This window comes from Rutilus rutilus (genome assembly GCF_951802725.1).
Source record: "Rutilus rutilus genome assembly, chromosome: 25".
Lineage (NCBI taxonomy): Eukaryota > Metazoa > Chordata > Actinopteri > Cypriniformes > Leuciscidae > Rutilus > Rutilus rutilus.
The window spans coordinates 392,635-417,500 of record NC_140229.1 but is presented as its reverse complement, the minus strand read 5'-3'; the positions used below and the strand labels follow the sequence as shown (position 1 = coordinate 417,500).

Genomic DNA, 24,866 nt, shown 5'->3' with positions numbered 1-24,866 from the left:
CAAGTTTTGCTAACATTCTCTTAAAGTTATGAAACCTTACTTTTGAATGTTCTCTGCATGTTCTTTTAAAAACGATTTTATTGGTTATGTGAACGTTAAGGGAACGTTCCATCGTATCATTCTTCAAACATTATGGGAACGCTACTTTTGAATGTTCTCTGAACGTTCTGAAAACAAGCAGTAACATTTAGAAAATGTTGGTAACACTTTACAATAAGGTTCATTAGTTAACATTAGTTATTGTATTAACCAACATGCACTATCCATGAGCCAAACATTTGTTACAATATTTATAAATCTTTGTTATTGTTAGTAATAAAAATACAGCTGTTCATTGTTTGTTCATGTTAGTTCTCAGTGCATTAAGTAATGTTAACAAATACAGCCTTTGATTTAAATAACATATTAGTAATAATGTTAAATAATGTTAACTAATGAACCTTATTGTATTGTTACCAGAATATTTGAAGAATGTCTAACTAAAAGGTTTAATGAACAATGTATAAATAATGTTTTTGTTCTTGAACATTATTAAAGACCAGATAATATTTATATTAAACTTTCTATCAATGTTACTGGAAGAACGTTTGTTTATAACTTTGACAGAACGTCCTTGTTTGCTGTTCTTCTTTTCTCAGTGTATTGATATGTTGATTTTAGAGTCTGTGTTCAGGTGTTCTTGTGTTCAGGTGTTCAGGTGTCAGGGGCGTTCAGGTGTTCAGGTGTTCTTGTGTTCAGGTGTTCTTGTGTTCAGGTGTCAGGGGCGTTCTTGTGTTCAGGTGTTCAGGTGTCAGGGGTGTTCAGGTGTTCTTATGTTCAGGTGTTCTTATGTTCAGGTGTCAGGGGTGTTCTTGTGTTCAGGTGTTCTTGTGTTCAGGTGTTCAGGTGTCAGGGGTGTTCTTGTGTTCAGGTGTTCAGGTGTCAGGGGTGTTCTTGTGTTCAGGTGTTCTTGTGTTCAGGTGTTCAGGTGTCAGGGGCGTTCAGGTGTTCAGGTGTTCTTGTGTTCAGGTGTTCTTGTGTTCAGGTGTCAGGGGCGTTCTTGTGTTAAGGTGTTCAGGTGTCAGGGGTGTTCTTGTGTTCAGGTGTTCTTATGTTCAGGTGTCAGGGGTGTTCTTGTGTTCAGGTGTTCTTGTGTTCAGGTGTTCTTGTGTTCAGGTGTCAGGGGTGTTCTTGTGTTCAGGTGTTCTTATGTTCAGGTGTTCAGGTGTTCTTGTGTTCAGGTGTCAGGGGCGTTCAGGTGTCAGGGGCGTTCTTGTGTTCAGGTGTTCAGATGTCAGGGGCGTTCTTGTGTTCAGGTGTCAGGGGTGTTCTTATGTTCAGGTGTTCTTGTGTTCAGGTGTTCTTGTGTTCAGGTGTTCAGGTGTTCTTATGTTCAGGTGTTCTTATGTTCAGGTGTTCTTGTGTTCAGGTGTTCTTGTGTTCAGGTGTTCTTATGTTCAGGTGTTCTTATGTTCAGGTGTCAGGGGTGTTCTTGTGTTCAGGTGTTCTTATGTTCAGGTGTTCTTGTGTTCAGGTGTTCTTGTGTTCAGGTGTTCTTATGTTCAGGTGTTCTTATGTTCAGGTGTCAGGGGTGTTCTTGTGTTCAGGTGTTCTTATGTTCAGGTGTTCTTGTGTTCAGGTGTTCTTGTGTTCAGGTGTCAGGGGTGTTCAGGTGTTCAGGTGTCAGGGGTGTTCTTGTGTTCAGGTGTTCTTATGTTCAGGTGTTCTTGTGTTCTTATGTTCAGGTGTTCTTGTTTTTTTTTTTTTTTTTTTTTTCTCCATTGGGTCACCTGATGGAGTTTTAGGACACTATTAGGTCACTTGATGGAGTTTTTCAGTTCCTTGCCACTGTTGCCTTTGGCTTGCTCAGTTGGGGATATTCTGGATATCTAATTTGATTTTATCAATAAATTCCACTAGAAACAAACCTTGTTGTATTATTTTAATTTAATACTGTGAAGCTGCTTTGATACAATCTGTATTGTGAAAAGCGCTATACAAATATACTTGACTTGACTTGACTTGACTTGTGTTCAGGTGTCAGGGGTGTTCTTGTGTTCAGGTGGTTCTTGTGTTCAAGTGGTTCTTGTGTTCAGGTGTCAGAGGTGTTCAGGTGTCAGAGGTGTTCTTGTGTTCAGGTGTTCTTGTGTTCAGGTGTTCTATGTTCAGGTGTCAGGGGTGTTCTTGTGTTCAGGTGTTCTTGTGTTCAGGTGTTCTTATGTTCAGGTGTCAGGGGTGTTCTTGTGTTCAGGTGTCAGGGGTGTTCTTGTGTTCAGGTGTTCTTGTGTCAGGGGTGTTCTTATGTTCAGGTGGTTCTTGTGTTCAGGTGTCAGGGGTGTTCAGGTGTTCTTGTGTTCAAGTGTCAGGGGTGTTCTTGTGTTCAGGTGTCAGGGGTGTTCTTGTGTTCAGGTGTCAGGGGTGTTCTTGTGTTCAGGTGTCAGGGGTGTTCTTGTGTTCAGGTGTTCTTGTGTTCAGGTGTCAGGGGTGTTCTTGTGTTCAGGTGTTCTTGTGTTCAAGTGTCAGGGGTGTTCTTGTGTTCAGGTGTTCTTGTGTTCAAGTGTCAGGGGTGTTCTTGTGTTCAGGTGTCAGGGCTGTTCTTGTGTTCAGGTGTTCTTGTGTTCAAGTGTTAGGGGTGTTCTTGTGTTCAGGTGTCAGGGGTGTTCTTGTGTTCAGGTGGTTCTTGTGTTCAGGTGTCAGGGGTGTTCTTGTGTTCAGGTGTTCAAGTGTTCAAGTGTCAGGGGTGTTCTTGTGTTCAGGTGTTCTTGTGTCAGGGGTGTTCTTGTGTTCAGGTGGTTCTTGTGTTCAGGTGGTTCTTGTGTTCAGGTGTTCTTGTGTTCAAGTGTCAGGGGTGTTCTTGTGTTCAGGTGTCAGGGATGTTCTTGTGTTCAGGTGGTTCTTGTGTTCAGGTGTCAGGGGTGTTCTTGTGTTCAGGTGTTCTTGTGTTCAGGTGTCAGGGGTGTTCTTGTGTTCAGGTGTCAGGGGTGTTCTTGTGTTCAGGTGTTCAAGTGTCAGGGGTGTTCTTGTGTTCAGGTGTTCTTGTGTTCAAGTGTCAGGGGTGTTCTTGTGTTCAGGTGTTCTTGTGTTCAGGTGTCAGGGGTGTTCTTGTGTTCAGGTGTCAGGGGTGTTCTTGTGTTCAGGTGTTCTTGTGTTCAAGTGTCAGGGGTGTTCTTGTGTTCAGGTGTTCTTGTGTTCAAGTGTCAGGGGTGTTCTTGTGTTCAGGTGTCAGGGGTGTTCTTGTGTTCAGGTGTTCTTGTGTTCAGGTGTCAGGGGTGTTCTTGTGTTCAGGTGTTCAAGTGTCAGGGGTGTTCTTGTGTTCAGGTGTCAGGGGTGTTCTTGTGTCAGGGGTGTTCTTGTGTCAGGGGTGTTCTTATGTTCAGGTGGTTCTTGTGTTCAGGTGGTTCTTGTGTTCAGGTGTCAGGGGTATTCTTGTGTTCAGGTGTCAGGGGTGTTCTTGTGTTCAGGTGTCAGGGGTGTTCTTGTGTTCAGGTGTCAGGGGTGTTCTTGTGTTCAGGTGTCAGGGGTGTTCTTGTGTTCAAGTGTCAGGGGTGTTCTTGTGTTCAGGTGTTCTTGTGTTCAAGTGTCAGGGGTGTTCTTGTGGTCAGGTGTCAGGGGTGTTCTTGTGTTCAGGTGTTCTTGTGTTCAAGTGTCAGGGGTGTTCTTGTGTTCAGGTGTCAGGGGTGTTCTTGTGTTCAGGTGGTTCTTGTGTTCAGGTGTCAGGGGTGTTCTTGTGTTCAGGTGTTCTTGTGTTCAGATGTCAGGGGTGTTCTTGTGTTCAGGTGTTCAAGTGTTCAAGTGTCAGGGGTGTTCTTGTGTTCAGGTGTTCTTGTGTCAGGGGTGTTCTTGTGTTCAGGTGGTTCTTGTGTTCAGGTGTATTTGTGTTCAAGTGTCAGGGGTGTTCTTGTGTTCAGGTGTCAGGGATGTTCTTGTGTTCAGGTGGTTCTTGTGTTCAGGTGTCAGGGGTGTTCTTGTGTTCAGGTGTTCTTGTGTTCAGGTGTCAGGGATGTTCTTGTGTTCAGGTGGTTCTTGTGTTCAGGTGTCAGGGGTGTTCTTGTGTTCAGGTGTTCTTGTGTTCAGGTGTCAGGGGTGTTCTTGTGTTCAGGTGTCAGGGGTGTTCTTGTGTTCAGGTGGTTCTTGTGTTCAGGAGTCAGGGGTGTTCTTGTGTTCAGGTGTTCTTGTGTTCAAGTGTCAGGGGTGTTCTTGTGTTCAGGTGTCAGGGATGTTCTTGTGTTCAGATGGTTCTTGTGTTCTTGTGTTCAGGTGTTCTTGTGTTCAGGTGTCAGGGGTGTTCTTGTGTTCAGGTGGTTCTTGTGTTCAGGTGTCAGGGGTGTTCTTGTGTTCAAGTGTCAGGGGTGTTCAGGTGTTCTTGTGTTCAAGTGTCAGGGGTGTTCTTGTGTCAGGGGTGTTCTTGTGTTCAGGTGGTTCTTGTGTTCAGGTGTTCTTGTGTTCAAGTGTCAGGGGTGTTCTTGTGTTCAGGTGTCAGGGATGTTCTTGTGTTCAGGTGGTTCTTGTGTTCAGGTGTTCTTGTGTTCAAGTGTCAGGGGTGTTCTTGTGTTCAGGTGTTCAGGTGTCAGGGATGTTCTTGTGTTCAGGTGTCAGGGATGTTCTTGTGTTCAGGTGGTTCTTGTGTTCAGGTGTCAGGGGTGTTCTTGTGTTCAGGTGTTCTTGTGTTCAAGTGTCAGGGGTGTTCTTGTGTTCAGGTGTTCAGGTGTCAGGGGTGTTCTTGTGTTCAGGTGTTCTTGTGTTCAGGTGTCAGGGGTGTTCTTGTGTTCAGGTGTTCTTGTGTTCAAGTGTCAGGGGTGTTCTTGTGTTCAGGTGTTCAGGTGTCAGGGGTGTTCTTGTGTTCAAGTGTCAGGGGTGTTCTTGTGTTCAGGTGTTCTTGTGTTCAGGTGTCAGGGGTGTTCTTGTGTTCAGGTGTTCTTGTGTTCAAGTGTCAGGGGTGTTCAGGTGGTTCAGGTGTTCAGGTGTCAGGGGTGTTCTTGTGTTCAGATGTTCTTGTGTAAGGGGTGTTCAGGTGTTCAGGTGGTTCTTGTGTTCAGGTGTCAGGGGTGTTCTTGTGTTCAAGTGTCAGGGGTGTTCAGGTGTTCAGGTGGTTCTTGTGTTTAGGTGTCAGGGGTGTTCTTGTGTTCAGGTGTCAGGGGTGTTCTTGTGTTCAGGTGTTCAGGTGGTTCTTGTGTTCAGGTGTCAGGGGTGTTCTTGTGTTCAGGTGTTCTTGTGTTCAGGTGTCAGGAGTGTTCTTGTGTTCAGGTGTCAGGGGTGTTCTTGTGTCAGGGGTGTTCTTGTGTTCAGGTGGTTCTTGTGTTCAGGTGTTCTTGTGTTCAAGTGTCAGGGGTGTTCTTGTGTTCAGGTGTCAGGGGTGTTCTTGTGTTCAGGTGGTTCTTGTGTTCAGGTGTTCTTGTGTTCAAGTGTCAGGGGTGTTCTTGTGTTCAGGTGTCAGGGATGTTCTTGTGTTCAGGTGGTTCTTGTGTTCAGGTGTCAGGGGTGTTCTTGTGTTCAGGTGTTCTTGTGTTCAGGTGTTCAGGTGGTTCTTGTGTTCAGGTGTTCTTGTGTTCAGGTGTTCTTGTGTTCAGGTGTTCTTGTGTTCAGGTGTTCTTGTGTTCAGGTGTTCTTGTGTTCAGGTGTTCGGGTGTTCTTGTGTTCGGGTGTTCTTGTGTTCGGGTGTTCTTGTGTTCGGGTGTTCTGGTGTTCGGGTGTTCTTGTGTTCGGGTGTTCTTGTGTTCGGGTGTTCTTGTGTTCGGGTGTTCTTGTGTTCGGGTGTTCTTGTGTCAGGGGTGTTCAGGTGTTCAGGTGGTTCTTGTGTTTAGGTGTCAGGGGTGTTCTTGTGTTCAGGTGTCAGGGGTGTTCTTGTGTTCAGGTGTTCAGGTGGTTCTTGTGTTCAGGTGTCGGGTGTTCTTGTGTTCAGGTGTTCTTGTGTTCAGGTGTCAGGAGTGTTCTTGTGTTCAGGTGTCAGGGGTGTTCTTGTGTTCAGGTGTTCTTGTGTCAGGGGTGTTCTTGTGTTCAGGTGGTTCTTGTGTTCAGGTGTTCTTGTGTTCAAGTGTCAGGGGTGTTCTTGTGTTCAGGTGTCAGGGGTGTTCTTGTGTTCAGGTGGTTCTTGTGTTCAGGTGTTCTTGTGTTCAAGTGTCAGGGGTGTTCTTGTGTTCAGGTGTCAGGGATGTTCTTGTGTTCAGGTGGTTCTTGTGTTCAGGTGTCAGGGGTGTTCTTGTGTTCAGGTGTTCTTGTGTTCAGGTGTTCAGGTGGTTCTTGTGTTCAGGTGTTCTTGTGTTCGGGTGTTCTTGTGTTCAGGTGTTCTTGTGTTCAGGTGTTCAGGTGGTTCTTGTGTTCAGGTGTTCGGGTGTTCTTGTGTTCGGGTGTTCTTGTGTTCGGGTGTTCTTGTGTTCAGGTGTTCTTGTGTTCGGGTGTTCTTGTGTTCGGGTGTTCTTGTGTTCAGGTGTTCTTGTGTTCAGGTGAGTTCTGGAGGCTCGAGGCTGGTTCAGGCGTCTGAAGGAGTTTTCCATCACCCCGTGAGGTCAGGAACCAAAGCTCTTACTCTTCATTACATGTTTATTAGCTCTCAGAGTTTTCTGATGTCATTTATTAACCAGAAGGAGAAATCTGTGACTGTTTCTGACGGATCCGTCCATCCACAGGCTGTTCCTTCCCAGATCCCGGATCCAGGAGTATCTGTCTCATCTGGGCCGGACGGTTCTGGCCAGTTTCCCCGCTCAGGCCACGCTGCACTTTTACAACGATGAAGACTCCAGCTCTGAGGAAGAGGACGATGGAGAAACAGACACACATTTAAAGGGTTAGTTCACCCCAAAATTAAAATTAGCCCATGATTTACTCGCCCTCAAGTCATCCTAGGTGTGTATGACACTCTTATTTCAGACGAACACAATCAGAGTTATATTAAAAAATGTCCTGCTCTTCCAAGCTTGATAATGTAAGTGAATGGCAGTAAAGTCCATAAAAGTGCATCTCTCCATCATAAAAGTGCATCTGTCCATCATAAAAGTGCTCCACAGGCTCTGGTCGGTTAATAAAGTCCTTCTGAAGCAAAGCCATGCGTTTGTGTAAGTGAAATATCCATATTTAACACATTACAAAGTTAGATTCTAGCTTCCGGCCAAACGCAGTCTACTCACGCCTAAAGCACACGTGGGAAGAGCAGGACATTTATTAATATAACTCTGATTGTGTTCGTCTGACAGAAGAGTGTCATACACACCTAGGATGAGTTGAGGGAGAGTAAATCATGGGTAATGTTCATTTCTGGGTGAACTAACTCTTTCAGGCCAGATCTGCTCATGACCTCGCTGGGAGCGGAGTGGAGAACTGTTCAGGACACACGGGCCGGAAACACTGGGATCTGTTAGTGGAAGATCACGGGATTCTCACCTGAGACGCAGGTGTACAGCGACAGGTCGGTCATCACGGAGAAAACACTCCTTTGATCCGAGGAACATCCGTTCTCTTCATCCCACATCTGGGAATGTCTTCAGGGCTGGTGTTGTTAACCTGATCGTGTTTCATGTGGATGTTATTTCCATGGTAACGCTTTACACTACGCTTCATTAGTTAACATGAACTAATAATGAGCAATACTTCTACAGCATTTATTCATCTTAGTTAATAGTAACTTCAACATTTACTAATACATTATTAAAATCAAAGGTTGTATTTGTTAACATTAGTTACTGCACTGTGAACTAACATGAACAGCTGGATTATTAATAACTCATATTAACAAAGATTAATAAATACTGTAACAAATGTATTGCTCAGTGTTAGTTCATGTTAGTAAATACGTTTATCAATTTTAACTAATGAACCTTATTTAAAGTGTTACCATTCCATAATATCATTAGTATTATTTTCACATTTATTACTGTGAAGCTTCTTTGAAACTGCTGAAATCTAAACACTAATAAAAACATAAATTGCTCAATATGCATTTGTATCCTCCATCATTTATTAATAATTATAACAGTGTACTAACTTTAAAAACAGGGTTTTGGAATAACGATGGCTAAACCACAGAATAATGCAAAGAAACATTAATAAGGATCTAATGAAAGCTTGTTTCCACCACTAAAGAAAAAAAACATAATTCTGACTTTTTATCTCATTATTAGGACCTTTTTTCTTGGAATTCCGAGTTTATATTTATATCTAAATTCATAATTGTGAGAAAGTCATAATTGTGAGATAAAAAGTCTTTTTTATTTTATTTATCTGTGGCAGAAACGAGCTTCCATAATATTCTAATAAAACAAACACGAGGAAAGGAAAACTAGAGTAGTCAGTTTTTCTGCAGGTGACGGTGGTGGGGTCGCGGGGTCAAGGGTCACAGGTCACCTGACACCGGTGTGTTTGCTCATGAGGGTCATCAGGTGCAGACGAGCAGGAACACACACCTTCTGCAGACGGATTGAAGAGATGATGTGCAGATAGCGAGATGATGACCGCTTCACTTCTAGCCAGAGGTCACGGAGGTCACGGAGGTCACGGTCTGACCAAACAGCCGCACAACAGCAATAATCACATCAGGAACTTGGTATTAGAGAAAGATGTGAAAACGCAGTGATGTTTTATGGGCTTAAAAAAAAAAAAAAAAAAAAGCTTTTTTAACGTCTTCATATCCACGAGTCCATCAGGGGTCAGCGGGGTCACGACGGCCCGCTCAGGTTCACCTGACAGTCAAACCTCAGGCCTGTCACACACATCTGATGGATCTGATCATCTAAACCCTGAGCAAACGCCACACGCCTGGTCTGATGACAGAGACACACACACACACACACACACACACACACTCACTCAGTGCTCGCGGGGATCCAGGTAAAACACACGGTTTATTCATCACACACACTCACACACACACACTCTCACACACACTCAGTGCTGGCTGGGATCCAGGTAAAACACACGGTTTATTTCACTGATGGGAACGTCTCTGAGTCTGGGAAATGTGGGAATCACTCCTTCTTGATCCTCATCCGTGCGCTGACTCTTGGCATAGTGGTCTAGACAAACAATGAACCAGAAATCATTTCATTTATCAGTGCAAGATGTTTAATCTCTTCACTGTCTCCTCTTCTTTTCGAGCACAGATCTGAATTTAAGTGGTAATTGACGAATGCTTTGGAATATAGACCTAAAACACTGATTAATGCAGAAGTGAAAGCAATGAAAGTGTAAAGAAGTCATAGAAGATTAAGTTTACTGTAAAGCAAACCCACTGAACTACGCATTTTTTATTTTATACAAAATATATATTTTTAAAAATAATTTGGACTCTAAAATTGCTAGAAAGTCAAAGTCACATGTCTAACCAAGGTGATATCACAGAAAACTGAGGCTCATGGTAATGCAGTGTCCACACTGCTCGCTCTCTCGTTTCTCACACACACACACACACAACACACACACACACAGCTGGTGCCATTTTGTGACTATTGTTCTGTACACTGTTGGATTATAAAATACAAACAGGCACGATTAATCTGAAACCAATATATTTTATCCCCATAATTATTTAAATTGGTGAAATGCTGTGTAATAAGTGTTATTACTGTAAACCGTATCTCTTAAATGTCCGTCTAGTTTGATCTCGCCACTGAAACTGCTCTCTCCGCAAAGCTTTGCGTTTAAAGAGCTAATAAAATATTTAGACTCAGATCAATATTTAGTGTCTAATTATTTACTTCTGTGATGTTGTGATTGTGATGTTGTGAGAGTGATGTTCACCTGTGATGTTGTGAATGTGATGTTCACCTGTGATGTTGTGAATGTGATGTTCACCTGTGATGTTGTGAATGTGATGTTCACCTGTGATGTTCACCTGTGATGTTGTGATTGTGATGTTGTGATTGTGATGTTGTGAATGTGATGTTGTGAATGTGATGTTGTGAATGTGATGTTGTGATTGTGATGTTGTGATTGTGAATGTGATGTTCACCTGTGATGTTCACCTGTGATGTGATTGTGATGTTGTGATTGTGATGTTCACCTGTGATGTTGTGATTGTGATGTTGTGAATGTGATGTTGTGATTGTGATGTTGTGATTGTGAATGTGATGTTGTGATTGTGATGTTGTGAATATGACGTTCACCTGTGATGTTGTGATTGTGATGTTGTGATTGTGATGTTGTGAATGTGTTCACCTGTGATGTTGTGATTGTGATGTTGTGAATGTGTTCACCTGTGATGTTGTGATTGTGATGTTATGAATATGACGTTCACCTGTGATGTTGTGAATGTGATGTTCACCTGTGATGTTGTGATTGTGATGTTATGAATGACGTTCACCTGTGATGTTGTGATTGTGATGTTCACCTGTGATGTTGTGATTGTGATGTTATGAATATGACGTTCACCTGTGATGTTGTGATTGTGATGTTATGAATATGACGTTCACCTGTGATGTTGTGATTGTGATGTTATGAATATGACGTTCACCTGTGATGTTGTGATTGTGATGTTATGAATAAGACGTTCACCTGTGATGTTGTGAATATGACGTTTACCTGTGATGTTGTGATTGTGATGTTATGAATGACGTTTACCTGTGATATTGTGATGTTATGAATATGACGTTCACCTGTGATGTTGTGATTCATTGTGATGTTATGAATATGACGTTCACCTGTGATGTTGTGATTGTGATGTTGTGAATATGACGTTCACCTGTGATGTTGTGATTGTGATGTTGTGATTGTGATGTTCACCTGTGATGTTGTGATTGTGATGTTGTGAATGTGATGTTCACCTGTGATGTTGTGATTGTGATGTTGTGAATGTGATGTTCACCTGTGATGTTGTGATTGTGATGTTATGATTGTGATGTTCACCTGTGATGTTGTGATTGTGATGTTGTGAATATGACGTTCACCTGTGATGTTGTGATTGTGATGTTGTGAATGTGACGTTCACCTGTGATGTTGTGATTGTGATGTTATGAATATGACGTTCACCTGTGATGTTGTGAATGTGACGTTCACCTGTGATGTTGTGATTGTGATGTTGTGAATATGACGTTCACCTGTGATGTTGTGATTGTGATGTTGTGAATATGACGTTCACCTGTGATGTTGTGATTGTGATGTTGTGAATGTGACGTTCACCTGTGATGTTGTGATTGTGATGTTATGATTGTGATGTTCACCTGTGATGTTGTGATTGTGATGTTGTGAATATGACGTTCACCTGTGATGTTGTGATTGTGATGTTATGAATATGACGTTCACCTGTGATGTTGTGATTGTGATGTTGTGAATGTGACGTTCACCTGTGATGTTGTGATTGTGATGTTGTGAATGTGACGTTCACCTGTGATGTTGTGATTGTGATGTTATGAATATGACGTTCACCTGTGATGTTGTGATTGTGATGTTATGAATATGACGTTCACCTGTGATGTTGTGATTCATTGTGATGTTATGAATATGACGTTCACCTGTGATGTTGTGATTGTGATGTTGTGAATATGACGTTCACCTGTGATGTTGTGATTGTGATGTTATGAATATGACGTTCACCTGTGATGTTGTGATTGTGATGTTGTGATTGTGATGTTCACCTGTGATGTTGTGAATGTGATGTTCACCTGTGATGTTGTGATTGTGATGTTATGAATATGACGTTCACCTGTGATGTTGTGATTGTGATGTTATGAATATGACGTTCACCTGTGATGTTGTGATTGTGATGTTGTGATTGTGATGTTCACCTGTGATGTTGTGATTGTGATGTTGTGAATATGACGTTCACCTGTGATGTTGTGATTGTGATGTTATGAATATGACGTTCACCTGTGATGTTGTGATTGTGATGTTGTGATTGTGATGTTCACCTGTGATGTTGTGATTGTGATGTTGTGAATATGACGTTCACCTGTGATGTTGTGATTGTGATGTTGTGATTGTGATGTTCACCTGTGATGTTGTGATTGTGATGTTGTGAATGTGATGTTCACCTGTGATGTTGTGATTGTGATGTTATGATTGTGATGTTCACCTGTGATGTTGTGATTGTGATGTTGTGAATATGACGTTCACCTGTGATGTTGTGATTGTGATGTTGTGAATGTGACGTTCACCTGTGATGTTGTGATTGTGATGTTATGAATATGACGTTCACCTGTGATGTTGTGATTGTGATGTTGTGATTGTGATGTTATGAATATGACGTTCACCTGTGATGTTGTGATTGTGATGTTGTGATTGTGATGTTATGAATATGACGTTCACCTGTGATGTTGTGATTGTGATGTTCACCTGTGATGTTGTGATTGTGATGTTGTGAATGTGATGTTCACCTGTGATGTTGTGATTGTGATGTTATGATTGTGATGTTCACCTGTGATGTTGTGATTGTGATGTTGTGAATATGACGTTCACCTGTGATGTTGTGATTGTGATGTTGTGAATGTGACGTTCACCTGTGATGTTGTGATTGTGATGTTATGAATATGACGTTCACCTGTGATGTTGTGAATGTGACGTTCACCTGTGATGTTGTGATTGTGATGTTGTGAATATGACGTTCACCTGTGATGTTGTGATTGTGATGTTGTGAATATGACGTTCACCTGTGATGTTGTGATTGTGATGTTGTGAATGTGACGTTCACCTGTGATGTTGTGATTGTGATGTTATGATTGTGATGTTCACCTGTGATGTTGTGATTGTGATGTTGTGAATATGACGTTCACCTGTGATGTTGTGATTGTGATGTTATGAATATGACGTTCACCTGTGATGTTGTGATTGTGATGTTGTGAATGTGACGTTCACCTGTGATGTTGTGATTGTGATGTTGTGAATGTGACGTTCACCTGTGATGTTGTGATTGTGATGTTATGAATGTGACGTTCACCTGTGATGTTGTGATTGTGATGTTGTGATTGTGATGTTCACCTGTGATGTTGTGATTGTGATGTTCACCTGTGATGTTGTGATTGTGATGTTGTGAATATGACGTTCACCTGTGATGTTGTGATTGTGATGTTATGAATATGACGTTCACCAGTGATGATGTGATTGTGATGTTGTGATTGTGATGTTCACCTGTGATGTTGTGATTGTGATGTTCACCTGTGATGTTGTGATTGTGATGTTGTGAATATGACGTTCACCTGTGATGTTGTGATTGTGATGTTGTGAATGTGATGTTCACCTGTGATGTTGTGATTGTGATGTTGTGAATGTGACGTTCACCTGTGATGTTGTGAATGTGATGTTCACCTGTGATGTTGTGATTGTGATGTTGTGAATGTGATGTTCACCTGTGATGTTGTCCACTGATGCGAGTGGAGCCGTGTTCATCATATTCACCCCGAACAGCAGCACGAAGCAGGTGGTTAGAGTGACCAGCATGTAAATGGGAGCCGCCAGAGCCCAGTATCTGTGAACAGGGCATTAGTCTCGTCTACGCTGAGATCTCAACACAACTCAAGAGTTTCACTCACTTCTGAGGCCAGTAAGTCAATCCGGCAGAATGAAGCCAGTCGTCAGGAACAGAAGCCCACACCACATACAGCACTAACAGGAGCAAACACACAACAACACCTGATCAACACACTGAATAATGCCTGTTTACTACCGTCTTTTTAGAGCTGCTTTACAGCAGAGCTGAATCATCATTTTCCTGTTATCACTGTAAAACTGCTTTAAAACAATCTGTATCTAATATAATGTATATAATACATAATCTGTATCATATATAAAGTGCTATAGAAATAAAGGCGACTTGACAAACCTGTCATTTAATTTTATTAATCATGAAAAATACTTAAAATAGTCAAGAAATTGATCATGCTTATACTGTGAATTAGTGTTTTTAATGTAAACCCCTTATTAAAAAAGTTTGGAAAAGTACTTCCGCGATCAAAGTTGAGAGTAAGAAGTGGCTTTCTCAGTTATTATAAGATGTTTGGATCATAAAGTGTATTGAATGTCATTGGTGTTACAGTGTGTTATACTCAATCTAATTATTATAGTCTGACTACAGGTAAGTATGACAAAATCGTAGAAAAGTAATTTTATAATAATTTCTCACTGGTTTAAACACTTTCTTAATTTGAAATGTTTTAAACTTATATTTATTAATTTAGCAGATGATTTTATTCAAAGCGACTTACAAATGAGCGTGAAACTAATGAGCCAAAAATAAAGAACAAAAGTCAAGTGGCTCTTGACAAGTAATAATGTAAGATGTTAATAAATACATATCAAACATTTATTGGAGAAAAGCGAGCCGTCGGACACACATGTAAACATGTTTATAGTGTGATCGGTATAGATGTAGGAGAGACGTACAGAACCCGCAGTGAGACCCCAGGAACAGCACGAACCCGTAGATCGCTCTCTCAGGGAGAGGAGAAGGAGAGTTTTCCACCATCATCTACACATTAACAGATCCTTCTGCTTCGATAACGGCAAGAGCTTCCATCGATCCGACAGTGTTGTAATAATCAGATTATAAATAATACAAAAATGTCGCTTCTCTCTCTCTCTGATGCGGGTTAGTCTCTGAGGAGCGCTGTGCAGTGCTGCCCCCGTGCGGACTGGAGTTTCACACACACACACACACACACACACACACACACACACACACACATGCATACACGTCCATACTTTTTTTTTTTTTTTTTCAAGAAGAATAAATTGTGGAAGCTTGTTTCCGCCACAGAATAAAACATTTTAAAAGATACTTGCGACTTTATATCACGCAATTCTGATTTTATAACACATAATTGCGAGTTTATATCTGACATATTTTCTCAGAATTGTGAGATATAAAGTCCAATTCTAAGAAGAAAACCTTTTTTTTTTTTAAACCTCAGAATAGTTTATATCTCACAATTATGACTTTATAACACGCAATTGCGACTTTATATCATGCAATTCTGACTTTATATCTACCAATTGCGTATTATAAAGTCAGAATTGTGAGATAAAAAGTCGCAATTATCTTTTAAAATGTTTTATTCTGTGGCGGAAACAAGCTTCCATAATAAATAATAGGTTTCTAAGAATCTGTTTTAAAATAAATAGAAATAAAACACACTCACACCACACACATACACACGCATACAGACATTTTCTTTTGTATCTCTCTTTCTTTTTTCTTTTTCTTTTGTGTGTGGGCTGCTCCGGCTGCTGCTCCGGCTGCTGCTCCGGCTGAGGCTCCGGCTGCTGCTCCGGCTGCTGCTCCGGCTGAGGCTCCGGCTGAGGCTCCGGCTGCTGCTCCGGCTGCTGCTCCGGCTGAAGCTCCGGCTGAGGCTCCGGCTGCTGCTCCGGCTGCTGCTCCTCCGGCTGAGGCTCCGGCTGCTGCTCCGGCTGAAGCTCCGGCTGAGGCTCCGGCTGCTGCTCCGGCTGCTGCTCCGGCTGCTGCTCCGGCTGAGGCTCCGGCTGCTGCTCCGGCTGCTGCTCCTCCGGCTGAGGCTCCGGCTGAGGCTCCGGCTGCTGCTCCGGCTGCTGCTCCGGCTGAGGCTCCGGCTGCTGCTCCGGCTGAGGCTCTGGCTGAGGCTCCGGCTGCTGCTCCGGCTGCTGCTCCGGCTGCTGCTCCGGCTGAGGCTCCGGCTGAGGCTCCGGCTGAGGCTCCGGCTGCTGCTCTGGCTGAGGCTCCGGCTGCTGCTCCGGCTGAGGCTCCGGCTGAGGCTCCGGCTGCTGCTCCGGCTGCTGCTCCGGCTGCTGCTCCGGCTGCTGCTCCGGCTGAGGCTCCGGCTGAGGCTCCGGCTGCTGCTCCGGCTGCTGCTCCGGCTGAGGCTCCGGCTGCTGCTCCGGCTGCTGCTCCGGCTGAGGCTCCGGCTGAGGCTCCGGCTGAGGCTCCGGCTGCTGCTCCGGCTGAGGCTCCGGCTGCTGCTCCGGCTGAGGCTCGTGTGGATGAGGAGGCCGGCTTGTGTGATGTCTCCCAGGGGGAACACGGAGCCTGTCAGTGGGGCTCCTCCGGTCAGAGGTGCAGTGCTGGTGTTTGAGGGGTGTCCCTGTAGTGGCTCTATGGGGCGTCCATGAGGTCGCTGTGGTGCGCTGGAGCTGCGCTTGAGTGCGATGATGTCCTTCAGGGTTCTGCCCTTCTGTGGAGATGGACATGGTCATAAAGGCTGCTGAGTGTGGGGTGCTGAGCCAGGGGTACGCTGGGCTTTAGGGCACAGAGGTGACCACTTTAGATCAGAGGTGGAGAGGATGATTCTGGAGTTGGGGAAGTTGGAGGTTGCCTTCTCTGTCACATTAATGAGAGCTGTAGCTACTCTCTCTCGCTGAGCTCTGAGGGCGTTGGTGCCGGTGTGGCTGGGGGAACCCAACTGCTCTTCACACAAGAGCTCCAGGGCCTTCTGTGTGTCTGGGGGCGGGGGGCTGAGGGGAGGGGGGGTCTTCTCGAACGTAACCTCCGTCTATAGTAATCCAGACGAGCAGCACAAATGCGTTCTAAACGTCTTCTTAGGATCGCAAAGCCAGGAGAACCATTTGCAGAAAGACGATGTGGTCCGCCATTGTAATTGTTATGCTTGAAGTTGGCGAAAGCTAAGACGTATGGCAACGCACACAGTGGCGTAACGACGTCGTTCGCTGGACTCTCTAGTCAATGGAAAAACAAACAGGTTCTGAGAAGGTTGAACTAACTTTGAGCCAGCACAAGTTCCAAACCAGCTCTTTTTAGGTGGAACAGGGGTGTCAGTGTCGGCTGTGGGACTCTCTGTCCTCTCTCAGCTCTCTCAGCTCTTCCCTCAGTACACACAGCTGATTGCTGTACTCAGTCCTCTCCCTGGATTTGAGTTCCTTGAGTTTCTTTCTTAAGGATATCTGTTTCTTTTCTGTAATCCGCTTCTTCCTCTGTTGGATCAGTCTCCTCGATCTCTTCTGTCTCCTCTCTCAGCATCTCCCTGAACTCCTCCTTCATGTCGCTGATGGTGCTGTGTAGAAGGGAGATCTCCTCACGGTCGTCCCTGGACTGACGGCTGGAGGTCGAGGTGTCTTCTGCACGCTTCTGTGTGTTAGCTGTATTAGTGTCTTCTGCACGCTTCTGTGTGTTAGCTGTATTAGCGTCTTCTGCACTCTTCTGTGTGTTAGCTGTATTAGCGTCTTCTGCACTCTTCTGTGTGTTAGCTGTATTAGCGTCTTCTGCACGCTTCTGTGTGTTAGCTGTATTAGCGTCTTCTGCACTCTTCTGTGTGTTAGCTGTATTAGCGTCTTCTGCACTCTTCTGTGTGTTAGCTGTATTAGCGTCTTCTGCACTCTTCTGTGTGTTAGCTGTATTAGCGTCTTCTGCACTCTTCTGTGTGTTAGCTGTATTAGCGTCTTCTGCACGCTTCTGTGTGTTAGCTGTATTAGCGTCTTCTGCACTCTTCTGTGTGTTAGCTGTATTAGTTTTCACATTGTTTCAGCTTCCCCTGAATCATTACAGTCCCGTGTTTATATAGGTTAGCTGTTATCGTGACATCTGAATCTGAATCCTCCCCTTCCTTAATCTGCAGTTTCCATCCATTACTGATGCCCTTTCTGATCACTGTGGGGTAATGCTGTCTGATCGCTGAGTGCCACACTGTAAAAATAAAAGGTGCCTGGAGGAACCGTTTGGGGTTCTTCACTTTGCCCCACCGGCGGAACCGTCTCTAGATAGCCTTTAAAAAGGGACGGTTCTCTGAGGAACCACACAGGTTTCCTGAGGAACTTGAATTGTTTATTACATATTTTAGTTTATTACATATTGCACTTCCATACACTTGAGGAAAAAAAGCTAGTAATAGATTAATATCAATGAATACACAAAAAAATTGTATAATAGCCTACATACGCAACATGATTAATCAACCATGTATATAGGCTACACAAGAAAAGACATCTCAACAAAATGTATGGAAACACATGTTCCATGTAATAAATCAATGTAATTTTTTAAATAAAAAATGTTCATCTTCACTTAACTTTAAAACATTTGTGTTTCAGTCCGCTTGTTAAGTCTGACGTCCCTGTTTTCCTCTTTCCAAAGAAAGAAAGAAAGAAAGAAAGACAGAGAGGGCAGAGATGAGGTTAGGAATGTAAACGGTCAGTAGGCCGATGTAGTTTCTTCATTCACTGTGACCTATACCTGCACTGGACGGCCAATTTCACATGTATTTTGTGTATTTTCAAAATACAAAATACTGCATCTTTATATTTAAATAATTTTTTTCACACAGTATTTTAAATACATTACCATATATTTATGCCCATCTCTGCTCTCTCTCTCTCTCTCTCTCTCTCTCTCTCACTCACACACACACACACACACACGCGCGCTCACGCGCACCCCCCCCCCCCCCCCCCGCGTGATTCCTCAGGCGAACACTAGAGGCGCTGTCCGGTATTCGCTCAGGTTCGCTTCTTCTGTTCACGCGTGATATCATCACAAGCAGAGACTCAGACATCAGGAAACATCAGCAGCTCTTCAGCTCCTCTCTTACTTACAGAGGTTAGTCATAAACATTACTATACATCATCATATTTCTGATGATGCACTGACCTCAGAAAACTGACGTTTTCGCTGTGGATTCAGATAAACGCCTATAAAGTGCCGCGGCGAAGACACGTCGCGTTCAACTTCCTGATAAAGTTCCTCTGCTTCAGAATCACATAAATCATTAAACATATTGATACTCGTGCAGGTAACATGTAGGATTTATGGGTTATTAAATTCTGTGAGCTTATGCTGAGGACACGTCGAGTTTTGGCGCGTTTCGCGAGATGAGGTAAAACTCCCTCAGATGTTCATCACTCGCAATCAGCGTGTTAGAGACCAACCATCACGGCATAGACAGCAGATATCTGTGTAGCATTGAGGTGTTTTTGACTCTTTGAGGTGTTTTTGATTTTTTGAGGTGTTTCTTGACTGTCTGAGGTGTGTTTGACCTGTCGTTAGTGCGCAGGTGTGGATCAGGTGAGGTGCAGTGTGGGAAACATCCCGAATTCAACGTGCACGATCTTTGTCATCTGAACTTTACCACAATTACATTATTTTATCCTCTCGAGAAAGACGGGGGCATAAGAAACATTAAATGCACACGATAAGGGATAGTAACCAGTGCGAATAATACGATTAAATGCAATACTCGATATGGATAATCTGTAATGAAGATGATTTTCATGTTTTGTTTTTGAATCAGAATGTCAGACATAGAGGACTCGGATCTGGATGAGGAGGGAGTAGGCCTAGATGTTAAGCGACACAAAACCAAGATCGTGAGTAGAATTCAGACGTCAAGTCAGCTTTATTTATTAAACTGAATTAGTGATGCAAACTATGAGAAGTTCAAATTCTGCTTTAAAGACAATAGAGTCATGATTCAGATCAAGTGATTCAGTGACTCACTGTACTGAACACACCCATGATTCACTCTGTTTTCCCTCAGATCTATCAGAACCAGTTCCCGTTCATTCACATGGAGCCGCCCGGTGAGTGTGTGTGCGTGTGTGTGTGACGGTGTGTGTGATTAATGAGCAGTTTGGCAGATGTTTCAGTGTTGCTGTGTTCTAGACGTCATATATGAGCGGTGGATGAAGATAAAGCCGGAAATGAAGAAGTTCGTGGGTCACCTGATGCACGTGTCCGTGTTCTGGTGGCATATTCTCCTCCGACAGCAGGAGAACCACCCCACCACCTTCTGGGCCGTCGAGATGGGCTTTCTGGACTCCAAGTGAGTCGCTTCAGACAAATCAATAATAATCACCTTCATTTATACAGCGCTTTAACAATATAGAGTTTCACAGCAGCTTTACAGTGATAACAGGAGATTACAGTAACAGAGATTGTTTAGGCTTTACAGCAGATCTAGAATAAAGTTATTGTCCAGATAAAGTTAGTTTTGATTGATTCACTTCCGTTGTAAAGATCATTAGTTATTAACTTAGGGGCCGCTAACACACACCGCTCTCACAGAGAACAGAAAACTTTTAATGTGTTCCGGCCGTTCATCTACACAGCAACAGTGTTTGGTTGACCGTGAGGATTCGAGAAGCTTCATTGCGCTGTTTTATCCTTCAGTGTGTCGAATGATCTGAGTCTGAAGAGGCTGGAGAAGATCGAGATCTTGGAGAGTATCCTGGAGGCGATGGAGCGAGGCGTATGTATCCGTCCTGACGAAGCTCACGCTCGTCCTTCACTGAGTCTTCGGTTCTGATCACATGTCTTGTTTTGCTCAGCTGTCTAACAGGGACATGGAGAGGAAAGCCCGAGCCGTGGTGTCGCTGAGCAGACTCTTCTCCTTGGTACGCTGCCGTAAGCCTTTCTTCTGCCAGTAATTACTCTCCCTCATGTCGTTCCAAACCTGTAAGACCTTCGTTCATCTTCGGGACACGAGATGTTGTTGATGAGACCCGGTGGCTCAGTGGGGGCTTCAGTTTATGTTTGGCGCACAAAAAATGTTCTCGTTGCTTCATAAAATTTAGGTTGAACCACTGTAGTCACATGGACTATTTTAACAATGTCTTTCCTACCTTTCTGGGCCTTCAAAGTGTTAGTTAAATAGCTGTCAATGGAGCCCCCCCGAGCCATCGGATTTCATCAGAAATATCTTAATTTGTGTTCCGAAGACGAACGGGTTTGGAGTAATTACTGACAGAATTTTCATTTTTGGGTGAACTAACCCTTTAAAGAGATTCTCCACCCGGGAATCAACATTCTCTCATCATTCTCTCATGCTATCCCAGATGTATATGACTTACTTTCTTCAGAGAAACACACAGGAAGGGTTTTAGGACAATAATCCATCACTGCGAGTCCATATAATGGCACTGATCTTGATTCACACACACACACACACACGCAATCTTACTCTTGAGTGACAGTGATTCTGCTCTGTCTATTAAAGGGGACGTATCGTGTGTAAGTGCTGTAATCGGTGCTTCTACCAACACAGAAAACGTGAAAAGTGAAACCCAGTAACTGTGTTCTGGTCAGTGGCGGTTCTACATTGAATTACACCCTGGGTGAGACCCCCTTCGAGCGCCCCCGCTTTTTTGCAGTGTAATAACTGAACTTGTAACAGTTTTGTTGCAAAGAACAATATTATGGTTAATTAGATCTCGTGTTTGAGTTAAAACCGAATTATTGTTAAGCATAGCAAGAATCATAGCAAAAAGGCTAACAAATAAGAGTTATACCCAACAATTAATATTGCCCCTTCATTCATAACATGGATACCGTAATCATACCAAAATTGGCATGCCAAAAACCGCTACTGGTTCTGGTGAGTCTTTCTCTGCAAGCATGTAAAAAAAATATTCCGATCAGATGTCGCTCTCCTTCTGACGTATGAAGAGGATCTTATTATAATATTACCGGCCCTTAATCTGCACGTTTACACACACCAGCCGACATTTGGTTCCACACGCGCCGACAGAGACCAGTTCTAACGCAATGATAAAGATCCAGCAGAGCCTGAAACTGTTCTGTGGTTGAGCACAGACGAGCACTGAACACTATTGACCAGAACATGTCACCGCTGTCTTATAAACACCTCAGGAACTGTGGACACTTGTGGAGAAGTTCAACATGATGATGAGATGATCAGTGTAACTCCACAACAACCAGAGGTGGGTAGAGTATCCAAAACCTGTACTCAAGTAAAAGTACAAGTACTTATAGAAATATTTACTCAAAGTAAAAGTAATAATCTTAATAGTTACTTGAGTAAGAGTAAAAAAGTATCCAATGAAAAAACTACTCAAGTAGCGAGTTACTAGTTACTTCGGATCATATAGGCCTATATATATATATATATGAAGACCTCGTGATGCAAAAGCCTCTGAGCGCCATCTGAAATTTTCTTTTAAAACAAGCATTTTTATCAAGCGTATATTTAAGTTCAGTAATTTCACTTTAATGACAATTAATAGGTACTTTTCATTGCCATTTTGAAATAACTGAACATAAACATACAAGCTTGATAAAAATGCTTGTTTTAAAAGAAAATTTCAGATGGTGCTCAGAGGCTTTTGCATCTGAAGTCGTCGTATATATAAAATGATATTTAGATTTTTATTTTATTTAAATGACTATTATTATCATTAAGATAGGCTATCTTTGCAACACAAACAGAAGAGAGCATTATTTCTGCCATCTGTATAGCCCGAAAATCATTGCCTGTCCTTTGGTTTGTATAATAGTAACTTCTACAACTACATTTGGATTATTAGACAATGTGGAAATAAAGTGAATCTGCAGAGTGTTGCATTCAAAGGCATGTAATTGACACAGAGAAGAAAGAGTTAAAACTCTTCAGTGCTCGCGCTCATGACTGCTACTGAACATCTGAACACAAAAACAAAACAAATAAAAGTACATCGACGAATCTCCTTCTGTCTGTTCTCCAAAATATAATCAAATGTATATTTCTGCAAGCATGTTTAAACTGGTTAACTGTGTCTACGGCAGGCAAAGGCATTCGTTTTCAAGTCGAGTTCGCACGCCACTGCGCAACAATACACACACACACTACCGCGGGATGGCGGGTGTTCATAAACTGTGAACAATGGTAGCTTTATTTAATGTATAAATTAATGTATATGTCCAAAAAACGGGTAATGTCATACTTTCTAGTAGTGCTATCATGGCATAATAATCTGTCTGGTTGTAAAATGTATTACCTGAGTGAAATGAAATTGAATATATCGTCCTGTGGAATCATTCATTCACAGACAGCTTACGAAGATCTTCAACTAATAAAGATCTTCATCGCTGGCAAAAATATGATGCATTTGAAGATTTGCTCTCACTTGACTGTACTGTAGGTCCACTGCCACCTCATCAATATGGAGGGATTATTCATTCTGACCCAATAATCCCTCCATACATCTAACGCTCCTGATGTTCTTAAATCTTCCTGTTACGACTCCGAATCGAGTGTGGATTGAAATCGCTTCAGACGATTCAGCTCGTGCAGGAACTGAACAGATCATTCAAACTGATTCGCGAACCGATTTAGACAGATCTGCCAACTTGTTTGATGCAGTCTTTGAACAGAATCGACTCAACAGAGTGATTCATTTGTGAATTGAGCATCGCAGAAAAAAGATACAGCGCGCTTGGAATAAACTACGCATTTAACAACACATATTGCATTAAAATAAAGTAACGAGAGGAACGTCGCCCAACGTAACGAAGTAAAAGTACAGCTTTTTCATTAGAAATGTACTCGAGTTAAAGTAAAAGTACCCACATTCAAATCTACTCTTAAAAGTACAATTGTTCCAAAAAAGTACTCAAGTAAATGTAACGAAGTAAATGTACTTCGTTACTACCCACCTCTGACAACAACTACACACGTCTCCACTAACATTCAGAAACTCTTCCTGAGTCTCTCCGTAAGGCTGCACTCGCTACTGGTGATCTGGGATTCTGGATGAGTGAGATTGGCCTGTTTTGTTATTGCCGGAGTTTCTGAAGCTCGTGTAAAGACTCCGCCCTCTTCTGAACGGAGGCGGAGCTAAAGCTCATTTGCATTTAAAGAGACATGTTCAAACGGCATGTTTTTGCTCACACCCAAAATGGGGCAAATTTGACGAGCAATAATAAATGATCTGGTATTTTGAGCTGAAATTTCACACACACATTCTGGGGACACCAGAGATTTGTATTACATCTGGTGAAAAGGGGCATAATGTAACCTTTAAACCTTTAGACGAGTACGATCACAGAGAACATTCAGATCTGCGTTCTGATCCAGAGAGAGCCGTTGTCATGTATAGATATGAAACAGCCACACCGTATCATTGTTTCTGTTTTACAGCACTTCAGATTAGCACAGAAGTACTGGATAAAAGTTTATAGTTCCCATATAAACACTGATGTCTCCGGTTGCGATCAGAATGGAACAAATCGCCTTCTGAAAGTAACTCTGCTTTAAATAAAGACTATTAATTACATCGTTACACCAGTAGGTGGCGACAAGTGACTGTTAAAAACATGTATTTGTCATTGAATCATTCGTTTAAGAGATTTGTTCAAAAACTGATGCATCCTACAATGACACAAGTAATCTTTATGAGTGAGTCATTGAATCGTTCGCCAACATAGTATGTCTGAATACGTAGTATTAAAAAAAATAGTCAAAAAGTCCCCGGATGACCTACTAGTGCCGGTGAGATTCTGAAGTGCGCATACGATGGACACTACAATCCCACGAGGCCACGGGAGAGGATTAATGATGCGGCGGACACTGTTAATCAAACAAGTGAAGTCTTTATGAGTGAGTCAATGAATTGACTGCAGTTATTAACATTTTGTCAGAACCTCTAGTAAATTACATTACTTTGTTTAGCTAGTTGTCTATTCACAAAACTGATCTTTTTTTTAACCCCCAAAAAAGTGCTTTTCCACTCATCCGGAATCATGCAGCTCCAGTGAAGCTCACATGGGAAGTATATAGTATAGCAGATCCGAAGAGGTTTTTTTTTAAGGGGGGGGGGGTTGAGAGGGTCTGATTATAATTTAACCAACAGTAATTCTGGATTGCGTCCACCAACAAGTAAATAGTAAATAAGCGAATCAGAACACTGCGCGCCAAACCAGCAGTATGTGCGCAAAGCGTGAACCACTAGTGTTTCTGTCTCACTCTGGATCTGCCGCTGCATCACATTTCTCTCTGCGTGGCGTGGAGTGTCCGTTTTTATGTCGGCTCTCATGTTAACTGGTTAGAGCTTGTGTTAGAGCACAATGCCTGCGTGACACACACACTTCTCGAGCCGCGCCGAAACCGCGTGCTAGAAATAGAACCGCAACCGACGCCTATTTTTCACGCGACACGCAAGAGTGTTGGAAGTTTTCAGACAAAATAGAAGGCGCAAATACATATTAATAAATTACATTTTGATGCTTGAAAGTCTCTCGGTTTTGACAAATGCATATATAATTGTAATTTAAAAAATAG

The 24,866-nt window shown here is 42.8% G+C and overlaps 3 protein-coding genes across 6 annotated transcripts in view; 2 read left to right on the top strand and 1 right to left on the bottom strand.

Annotated features, from left to right (window-relative positions):
- Nucleotides 1–7,901, top strand: part of ripply3 (ripply transcriptional repressor 3) — an 8,574-nt gene extending 673 nt beyond the window's left edge. The window contains exons 3-5 of the mRNA XM_084400067.1: nt 6,420–6,481; nt 6,603–6,760; nt 7,250–7,901. Of these exons, the coding sequence (XP_084256193.1) occupies nt 6,420–6,481; nt 6,603–6,760; nt 7,250–7,266 (237 nt within the window). The 3' untranslated portion in view covers nt 7,267–7,901. The remainder of the gene's footprint in view (nt 1–6,419; nt 6,482–6,602; nt 6,761–7,249) is intronic.
- A 4-nt stretch (nt 7,902–7,905) lies between these two features.
- On the bottom strand, nt 7,906–14,509 carry pigp (phosphatidylinositol glycan anchor biosynthesis, class P). 2 transcript variants are annotated; one of them, XM_084400065.1, is made up of 5 exons: nt 14,278–14,487; nt 13,428–13,500; nt 13,245–13,363; nt 8,848–8,981; nt 7,906–8,729 (listed from the first exon to the last, which is right to left on the bottom strand). In XM_084400065.1, the coding sequence occupies exons 1-4, from the start codon at nt 14,360–14,362 to the stop codon at nt 8,854–8,856; spliced, it is 405 nt and encodes a 134-aa protein (XP_084256191.1). In that variant the 5' UTR covers nt 14,363–14,487; the 3' UTR covers nt 7,906–8,729; nt 8,848–8,853. The 2 variants fall into 2 exon arrangements, with proteins under 2 accessions (XP_084256191.1, XP_084256192.1); XM_084400066.1 differs by having other exon boundaries at nt 7,906–8,981; nt 14,278–14,509.
- A 3,797-nt stretch (nt 14,510–18,306) lies between these two features.
- Nucleotides 18,307–24,866, top strand: part of ttc3 (tetratricopeptide repeat domain 3) — a 66,931-nt gene continuing 60,371 nt past the window's right edge. For all 3 annotated transcript variants that reach the window (XM_084399716.1, XM_084399717.1, XM_084399715.1), the window contains exons 1-6: nt 18,307–18,412; nt 19,104–19,179; nt 19,350–19,392; nt 19,475–19,634; nt 19,982–20,060; nt 20,140–20,205. In XM_084399716.1, coding sequence (XP_084255842.1) covers nt 19,105–19,179; nt 19,350–19,392; nt 19,475–19,634; nt 19,982–20,060; nt 20,140–20,205 — 423 coding nt within the window. In that variant the 5' untranslated portion in view covers nt 18,307–18,412; nt 19,104. The remainder of the gene's footprint in view (nt 18,413–19,103; nt 19,180–19,349; nt 19,393–19,474; nt 19,635–19,981; nt 20,061–20,139; nt 20,206–24,866) is intronic.